Genomic DNA, 10134 nt, shown 5'->3' on the forward strand with positions numbered 1-10134 from the left:
TTTTTTTTTTTTTTTTAAAAAAAGAGCACGTTTAGAAATTGCGTTGTTAATAAAAAAATGATGCGTTTCAAATGGAATTTTCATCAAAAGTAAACAACCTGTTGGATTGGGAAAAGTTCGAATGAACGACCCGAAGAACGATCCGCATTTGAATGATGAAACAAAAGAACCAAGCAATTATTCCGGTTGCGTTCCATCGTTACGATCGTACCGATCACTCGTGACAAGCGCCATTAGAACCCGACAATACTTATTTTTCCATCCACCATGCCACTAAACCTTTCATATTCAATGCGTAGTGTTTACGATGTTGGCTGCCATGTGGGTGGTCGAACAAAAGATTTTTCTCTCTCTCTTTGTGATTCTATATCCAGAAAAATAATAAACATCTTTCAAAAGACCATAATTCTTTTCAATCGCATATTTTCTTTTTATTTTCTAAATTTCTTATATTACGTTTGTTTTATTTCGCGTATACTAGGTATGAAACTTATTGCGATTTTTGTTTTTTTTTTTTTTTCAGATAAATAAAATACTTAATTATGCGATTATTAATATTTTTCACCATGACATGATGATAAATGAACATTGATCAGATACTGACTGACCAATGCACACTTTTGAATTGACCCACTTTCGATTCGACGTATTAAAAATTATAAATATATGAAAATGTATGTGTGTGTGTGTTTAACAAATCAAATATTAGGTTAATCCGGAAACTACTTGTGAATGATATTTTAACGATATTTGGGTCAACTTATTTCTGTAGAAAATTTTTAAATAAATGAAATGAACAAAAATATAAATAAATTCATCTTCTCGTGGATGAATTTTGTAATTTTGTAATTTTGTAAAAAATGATAAAAAAGTTTCAGCTAAATCGAATAGGGTCGTTATATATTGAAAATAATAATAGAAATTACGGTAGTCCCTGAATAGCTCAGGCAGTAGAGACGTTGTCTCTTGTCTACCACGTCAGTGGATCGAATCCCAGTGTGTAGGATAATTTTTCTTGGTGAAGGGCAACTGGGAAAAAAATCATGATCCGAATCAATACGAGACTAAGAAGAAAAATTTCGATAGCGTTAGCTCGTTTTATGCAGCATGCTTTGATTTAGGTTGCAAATAACGAGTAATAAATAAAGTAAGTAATAATTGGAGATTATTTCGGATAATAACAAATGTAATAATATCGTTATTTCACAAACCAAATTTCATTTAAAACGCAATGATAATTATCAGATCAATTAATCATATTAATGATTAATTATCAGATCTAATAATAATCATGCATTAATAAAATTTATGAAACAACAAAAAATAACCCTGACACAAAAATGATACGCAGCAAAAATATAAAAAAACGAAGGATACAAAATAGAAGGGTGACAAAAGAATAGATAACTAATCATTTATATTAAAACATTATGTATACATCGAAACACAATATTTAAGTATCGATATTACTATATATATATATATATATATATCGTGGATGTGTGTGTGATGATAATAATAATAAAATATTTTATATAATAAAACACGACCTCGTGTATATATATATTTATACTTTTTTTTTATTATAACCTTTGTTTGTGCAAATCGATAAAATTTATATTTTACCCTCTGCCCCACGATGACTTTTTACGTCACTATAATAATGTATTCTAATCTTTAAGAATGTTGTAAAAATGAATATACGAAAAACTATTAATTTACCTAATTTATATATGTAACTTTTTTTTAAAAGTAATTTCCTGTGTATTATTTTGCAAACCATTCAAAAGAACAAAAAATAAAACGTGATTTACGTCAATCGTTAAAAATAATCATGAAAATCAAATGAATGGAAAATTTATTTTAATTTTCTTTTGCTTGGTTTTGAATAATTAATTATTATTTATAATGTAATTCACTTAATTTATTAAACATAGAATCATTTCATTTATTAATATACGCATAGCAAGAAACAAAAATTAAACTTTACTTTTTGTTTAGAATTAAACATTAATTATTATTGCATTTCATTTTATTTATTTATTTATTATAGAATAATATTATTTATTAAAATTGTGCGAAAGGTACAATCGAGAATAATACGCATTCGAAAATACTAAAATTACTTTTTTTCCATTATCATAAAATGAAGATTTTTTCTTAAAGACAGGTTTTTCCTTCGCGCGGCTCATTCAATGTTGAATTATACTAAAAAAAAATTATGATTAAGGGTTATTCCGTCTCTTTCTTCTTCTTCTTATTCTTCTTATTCTAAGTTCCCCGAGAATGCAATGGAATTCTACATACCAGACGTAAAAAAAGAAGAAGTCAAAGGTATACGAAAACGAAAACGAAAACGAAAACGAAAACGAAAACGAAACCGAAAACGAACAAGTAAAAGAAGGAGAATAAGAAGAAGAATAAAGAAGAGGGAGAGCATACCGATGGTAATGAAAGGTGGTGGAGGTACAACTCAGTTAACATTCATGTATACAGATATATACAGGTATATTTCTACGGCTTGTGAAGAGATATAAGGCATTGCTCGTAGATACGAAACTTCAGTTTACTCAAAGTTACTCGGACGGATAGAAAGTTGTCAAATCGGTTTGCAATTGGCAATTGGTTTAACCTTAAATCCCTTTTACTTGTCGCTTTTTATATTTTTTTTATACTTTTATATTTTTTCCCTTCGTCTCTCTCTCTCTCTCTCTCTCTCTCTCTTTCTCTCTCATTTTTTATTCTAATTTTATTATTTATTTTTTTATATTTTAAAATTATTGTTTTTCCTCTTTGTCTTTTTTCTCCTTTTTTTCGTTTGGTGAAAGTGACAACAGAAGAAGATTTTCGATAGGATCCGAATCAATTTGCCATTTTTCTAATTTGTTTATTTCCAATTAATTGTTGACAATTTTTTTTTGTTTTATTCAAACAAAAATAGTGCAACAAATATTTACGACGATCGTCGTCCTTGTTGAGTAAAAAGGAAAGTGATACACAATTTTGTTTGCACAAAAAGTACGTGAGCATTGCTTTTAAAAATCTTCCTTCCTTTTTTTTTATTCTTTTTTTTTTTTTTTTATAACTTCTTTGTGTGTGTGTGTGTGCGTGTTTGTTCATTTGGTTGGGTTGTTGAGAAATCGCAAAGAAAAAAGAACCTTGTATCATTAAATCGGTGGTGAAAGAGGCTAAACGTACCAAAATATCAAGTATCCTTTCTCGTATAGCAATCGGCGAGGTAATCTGAACGTTAAAATGAACGACAGTAGTATAGTTGAAGGTCATAAACGGGTTTGCTGTAGTTTTCTCCTTGTGTTTGGTTAATAGCCATTTGGTATACTTCAGAGAACGTGAGAAAAAGAAGAATGATAGTAAGATAGTATAATATTATAAAAAACGAACCTTGACAATTGTATTTCATTATTTTATAGATAATTTTTTTTTTTTAAATGAATAATCTATTACATCGTTATCGTACAATTAATAAATATTATAATATATAATATTCTCTATATATATGTTTCTTCTTCTTTTTTATTTTCTTTTTTTCACATGAATTTTAAATAATTTTAAATAAATCGTAATTGGTTAGACAGATATTTAATATATAATCGATTTATCAAAATAAAACAATAATAAAATAATTAACGATCGAATTAACAATGACTTTAAGTATCAATGACTATATAATTGAACCTAACTAAGACGTTGCGGAATAACTAATATTATCCTAGTTGAAATTAAAAATAATTATATTTGCGTTGTCGTTGTATAAATAATTAAAAAAACCTTGAATATACGATTGATCGTTAAAGTCACGCCCCGTTTAATTTAATTCGCGTAAGGTGCGTGGTCTTTAAAACAGAAAAAAAAAAGAAAAAAGAAAAGAAAAGAAACTGAAATAAAGTATACCACAGGTGTGTATAATTATTTTTTTTCTTTTCTTTTTTTATTATTTCGGGGAATCCTAGCCAGAAGGTTATAACACTTTCGATTTGACATATCAAGGAACTATATCGGATGGTGGTGGGAAAGGGGAGGGTGTTAAGAGAGATCCCATTGAATATAAATTAAATTAAAAAAAAAAAAATATTTATGTGCGCATCTCGAAATAACGACGATGATGATATTTCTTCAAGGATAACCGCTAACATATAATTAACATTATTCCGAAAGCCAAGCGTAGTATTTGTAGGATACCATATGCGAAAAACAACACATGTGCTCATAAGTGATCAAGTGAACAAGGATAAAATTTGCGGTTTAGTATGATTCGGTGTTTCAACCCGTTCGGATGATTTTCTTTCAATCTCGCGTTGCGCAATTTAATTTTGTTTCCTTTTTGTTGGTTTTTTTTTAAATAAAATAAAATAAATTTAATATTCGTTTGAATTTAGCAACAAAAAGTTTCACGATTTGGGTTATAATATAATAAGATACCTGAGATAACGGATTTCAAACTAAAAAGGTGTGTTTCTCCATGATATTTAAATATTAAAAATACATTACTTGTTTTAACTACATCAGCATAAATTTCTAACGATGATCATAAAGGTTGCATAATCTTCACGGTCGCGTATAATATTATCCAAGATTGTCATTTATTTCTTACTTATTATAATAAGTTACTTAGTTCATTTCGTTTAAATTTTATTTTCAATTGAAATTCTTCCATTGATTGATTCACTTTACAAATGTCTTGCGTATGTTATAAGACAATTTTCTTATCAAAGATATCTATGCGTTTAATCGTTTCATATCGCGATAAGAAAACTCTGTGGTTAATTTTTTTAGTTCTCTCTCTCTCTCTCTCTCTCTCTCTCTCTATCTTTTTCTCTTTCTTTCTATTTGTCTTTTATTACATTCTTACATCGTACGTATTAGTGATTACATAACAAAAACAATGAATCGTATATAATTATTAGTTCGTAGAAATTAAATCGTTGAATTTATATACACACTGTGAAAAGGTTGGATCGGGGTATGGTGGGGGTGTATTATCGATCATTTTATTTGTCTTCATCGTATAGAATAAATGTATAATTTTGTTGTTGTAGTTTTTAAATAGAGGAAAGAAAAATAACTAAGAATTAGTAATGAATGATGATTGATCGTATTACATGTGTATTGTCAACATGATTAAAATAGATCGAAGAAAATTTGTAATGGATTAAAAGATAAAAAGAAAAAAAGAAAAAGAAAATAATGTAACTAACTATGTGATATCCGTTTTACGTACGATTCAGTAGTTTATTGTCTCGTTGATGGAAATGTGTTGCGTACACGAGCAGGATGCCTGACTTGACAGCAAATGGTGCTTAAGTAGAAAGAAAGGCTAATATTGATACTGTTGAGAAATAAACAACAAAGCCAATTGATTGGTTGGTTGGTTGCTTGCTTGCTTACTTGGCCTATCCTTGAATTATGAATTTTTTTTTTTCTTTATTATATTTATTTTATACTTCACAATTTTTCTGTGTCCCAGTGTGGACGTTAAGTAAATTTCTTTACACACACACATACATTTCTTTTTTTTTTCAGTTTAAATAAAATTAAATATAAATAAATTAAATTAAATATATATGTATGATATTATCCTGACAGTATTTTTTCATTTAATATTATTTTCGTTAACAATTTTCTTATATACTTTTATTCGTAATTTCGATTAATCATTTGATTGTATATTTGATTGAATTATTATTATATCGTGACAATATTTGTTCACTTTAATATTAATCCCATTAACAAATTGTTCTATATGTTAATTCGTTATAGATATTTTAGTTGATATTTTTGAAAGATCATTATGCACAATAAGATACTAACTCCGAGGATGGTTACAAAGGAAATAAAAACAAAACGCTCAAAAACCGAGAATACAAATAGCTGAACCTGAAAAGAAGAAGGGGTGTCCAGGGAGGGGTGTGGGGATGGAAGGAAGGAAGGGGACAGGGAAAAAAACTCGTTTGACAAGAAACGAATTAAGATCGGAAATAGCAGAAAACAACTTTTGAATTCGCCCAAGTGTAACTCGAATTCATTGAATATTATTCGATTTTACATTAGTATCTTTTTAACGATGACTACCTGCACGAGGTGAATTCCCGCGTTAAGATAAAATAAATTATCGTTAATGCAAAATTTCCTCAATGAATGGATGACGATTAGCATCATCGTTTTTATTACGTGTCGCGATAAAATTCATCGGAATAAACTTGACGATGACACGTCTAGACATCATTTAAAAAAGATACTCAAAATATATTTTTAGGAAATGACATTTCTTTTTTTCTTTTTCTTTATTTTTTGTTGTTGTGGATTTTTCCAACTCTTCTCAACTTTCAAACGATCGGTGTTTTGTTGCCCTCCCCTCCCTCCTCTTCACCTGGCCACCCCACACCCCATCAAAAAAAGGTTTTATTGGCAGTTAAAAAAAAGAAATCTATCTACAAATAGATATATGTATTCCTTCGTTTTTGCTTTTATTATTACTTTTACTTTTACGATTGAGAATTGAATAAACTGAATAATAAATTTACAAAGTTGAATTGGCAAAAAACGTGTAACGTTTAACGTTAATATTTAATTATGTGTTTTTTTTTGCAATGTAAAAACATATTATATATTTTAGATCTTTGTGGAGAAAAAAAAAGAAAAAAAAAAGAATCCAAATTTCATATTGAATCGAAGCGAATCCGACATACAACGAAACGAAAAGTTAACTTAAACGTAAACAAAATGACAGAGATTTTTTTGTATGCGAGTTGCATCAGAGGGTTATTGCAAAATTAATGGACCTTGAAGAAGAAGTAGGAGAAATAGTCGTTTATAAAAGATATTCATCGTTTATATTTATTTTATACGATATCATTAATTGTAAAAAATGTTTAACCTGTCCAACTTCCCTGTGTGACACGTTTATTAATAATTTTATTTTTCGACGTGATAAACAACTAATTGATTAATAATTGTTTTATTATTATTATTATTTTATTTCTTGTTTAATTACAGATGGCACAAATAGTACGAACGATTTACGATAGTTATCGTGATCTGATGGACAATAAAAGCGATCCGAGGGTCAACAATTGGGCAATGATGGGCGGACCATTTCCAACACTTTTCATTTGTTTATTTTACGCATACTTCGTCAAAGTAATTGGGCCAAAAATAATGGAAAATCGCAAACCGTTTGACCTTAAAAATATCATGAAAATTTATAATCTATTCCAAGTGGTATTTTCCTGTTGGTTATTTTACGAGGTAATCAATTCAACAATAATTGGACCGTTTATTTTGAAAGTGGTGTAAATCAATTTTCTGTTGTTTTGAGAAAATTAAAGGTTTGCATATTGGTTTATTTAAAAATATTTATTAATTATATCAAGTTCTTAATATTATATAAGTATTAATATTATCAATTTTTTCAGTTTTGAAGAAATTAAATACTAAATAGAAAATTTACACTAAATTAAGTATAAATTATGTGATATCTTATTTAACAAAAAAATAGACTTACACCAGTTTCAAAATAAACGGTCCACCTATCTTAATTAATCTCTGGAAAAATGATAAATGTATTTATTATACTATATCGTGTAATATAATCTCTGTAAGATAATTGTTTCATCGATTTGATTTGTTTTTCAAAATAAGTGTTTGATGTCCGGCTGGTGGGGCGTTTATTCGTTGAGATGTCAACCGGTCGATTATTCGGACGATCCTATGGCACTTAGAATGGCAAATGGCTGTTGGTGGTATTACTTTTCTAAGTTTACCGAATTAATAGATACAATATTTTTCGTTTTGCGAAAGAAGAACGATCAGATATCAACGTTGCACGTGATTCATCACGGTTGCATGCCAATGTCCGTTTGGTTTGGTGTCAAATTCACCCCAGGTATATTTTATTTCGGAATATCGGATTAACCCTTTGATTGTTGAACGCGATTAAACAATTAAAATTGTTGAAAACTGACTAATGATTTTTATTGTCAATGAAATTAAACTAATTTGTACGAAAGATACAAGAAAAAAAAGTACAGAATTTCGAATCATGGTGGTGATAGGTAGAACCGAAAATAACATTTATAAACGCTTATATGCGTCCTTGATCAACACGTATTGTTATTCTTTGGACGCATATAACCGTCTCATAGCATTCAAAGGGTCAACGATCAATATATAAAACAAATCAAATTTATAGACAATTTGTATTTAATTAAAATTTGTTCTTTTTTTAGGTGGTCACAGTACGTTCTTCGGTCTTTTGAATACGTTTGTTCACATAGTAATGTATTCATATTATTTCCTGGCTGCATTCGGACCAAAAATTCAACCATACTTATGGTGGAAAAAATATTTAACGAGTTTGCAAATGATACAATTTCTTTTCGTAATGATTCACGCATTCCAACTTTTATTCATCGAATGCAATTATCCCAAAGCATTCGTATGGTTGATCGGCATGCACGCGATTATGTTTTATTTCTTGTTCCGTGATTTTTATATCGAGGCATATAAAAAGAGAAATAATATTAATTCGACATTGAAAAGTCATCAACGTAAGGAAATGATTAAAAAGAATGATGAAGAAGAAGAAGATAAGAACAACAAATCAATGAAAAATGGTATTAAGGATAACGATATTATTTATGCTAATCAATACAAAATGGCGACTGGTTATATATCCGACAAGGGCCTGAGAAATCGCGTTTTCATCGACAATCGAGGATTATCCATGGAATGAAACACGAATAAAGGACAAGATATAAAAAAGGGCATTTTAAGGACGTTGATTCATTTGAATTAACGTTGACGCTTAATCCTTGCCCAAAGGATAACCGTTTAAGACTTTTTCATTTGCGAATGCGTGTAGTTAATATGATAAGTGAATGAATGGGGAAAAGGAAAAAGAAAGAATAAAAGAAAGAAAGAAAGAAAGAAAGAGAGAAATAGAATGAAAAGTGAGAAAAGTAAGAAGTAAAATAAGAGAAGGCTTTTCATAATCGAAAGAACAAATTTACAGTGCTTATGCATACAAAGATACAACAATCGCCCCCACCCCCCAAACCCCCTTGAAATACTATTTTTCTACGAAATTAAGAAGAAGAAGAAGAAGAAGAAGAAGAAGAAGAAGAAGAAGAAGAAGAAGAAGAAGAAGCAGAAGAAGAAGAAGAAGAAGATGAAGAAAAAAACCTGCCCAAAAGTGCACCAAAGAAGAAATCTACTTTTTTGTTTTTTTTTTGTTTTTCCTTTCGTAATTTTGCCTTACAATAATTAATAGCTTCTCGCGTTTTGAAAACAAACCGTAAGCGAAATTGCTTTTTTTTTTGTTTTTTATATATATATTATAACGATCTCTGACTTGATATAACATACATCTGTGATAATTAATATTGTCTCGTGCCAATTCATAGTTCTTTTTTTGTTTGTTTGGTTTCTCTTTTCGTTCTTTTTTTTCTTCTTTTTTTTTGTATTTTTTTCTATTACTTACGCCCCTTATCACGAATCGCATTGCCAATGTTTTATGTAAGGGATCAAAAAAAAAAAAAGAAAAGAAACGAAAAGATAGATAATATATAAATCAAAGGGGGTTAAAAAAAATAAGAGAAATTGAAATAAATAATTTATTTTAATCAATGGATCAATGGACACGCTGATGTAACATTGATTTCACCAATTACCTCGTAATAAGGACAAATGAGCGCTGATCATTTTTTTTTTTCTTAGCGATTAAAATAAGTTATTTTATATAGTATATTTGTACTTGCACGTATGATAAGATGTGTATATACATATAGACATAGATAGAAAGAAAGAATATAGAAGGTATTTATTTAATTATTATTCAATTTAACCATTTCCAAAAATTAAAATCCTTCTTTTTCTCATACAATCCCCGTCGATATTACATATTACATACACATACATATAAATTCACTTAAAAATATACTAGAAACTTTTTTATTTTTAATAAATTATGAGAAAAACAAAAAATAGTAATACAATTTCACAATTTTTAAAGCATAAATTTTAAATAGATACGAATTAAAGTACATCAATGTAATATGAAATCTTATAAGAAGAATAAATTGAAATTCAATATACAAAAATATTAATTGAAAATTG

At 28.4% G+C, this 10134-nt stretch overlaps 1 protein-coding gene across 2 annotated transcripts; it reads left to right on the forward strand.

Moving 5' to 3' along the window:
- The first annotated feature begins 2771 nt into the window (after nucleotides 1–2771).
- LOC106792389 (elongation of very long chain fatty acids protein AAEL008004-like) lies at nucleotides 2772–8934 on the forward strand. 2 transcript variants are annotated; one of them, XM_014758794.1, is made up of 4 exons: nucleotides 2772–3018; nucleotides 7015–7266; nucleotides 7660–7903; nucleotides 8247–8934. In XM_014758794.1, exons 2-4 carry the CDS (start codon nucleotides 7015–7017, stop codon nucleotides 8750–8752), a joined length of 1002 nt encoding a protein of 333 aa, XP_014614280.1. In that variant the 5' UTR covers nucleotides 2772–3018; the 3' UTR covers nucleotides 8753–8934. The 2 variants fall into 2 exon arrangements, with proteins under 2 accessions (XP_014614280.1, XP_014614281.1); XM_014758795.1 differs by lacking the exon at nucleotides 2772–3018 and adding an exon at nucleotides 4259–4468.
- Nucleotides 8935–10134: the final 1200 nt, after the last annotated feature.

The sequence above is a fragment of the Polistes canadensis genome, unplaced genomic scaffold (assembly GCF_001313835.1).
Source record: "Polistes canadensis isolate GaletaPanama2010 unplaced genomic scaffold, ASM131383v1 scaffold_416, whole genome shotgun sequence".
Taxonomy (NCBI): Eukaryota; Metazoa; Arthropoda; class Insecta; order Hymenoptera; family Vespidae; genus Polistes; species Polistes canadensis.

Coding starts and splice junctions, on each gene's coding strand:
- LOC106792389 (XM_014758794.1), top strand. CDS start 7,015: ATGGCACAAATAGTACGAACGATTTACGATAGTTATCGTGATCTGATG. Junction 7,267..7,659: donor CCTGTTGGTTATTTTACGAG/GTAATCAATTCA, acceptor TTTCAAAATAAG/TGTTTGATGTCCGGCTGGTG. Junction 7,904..8,246: donor TGGTGTCAAATTCACCCCAG/GTATATTTTATT, acceptor TTCTTTTTTTAG/GTGGTCACAGTACGTTCTTC.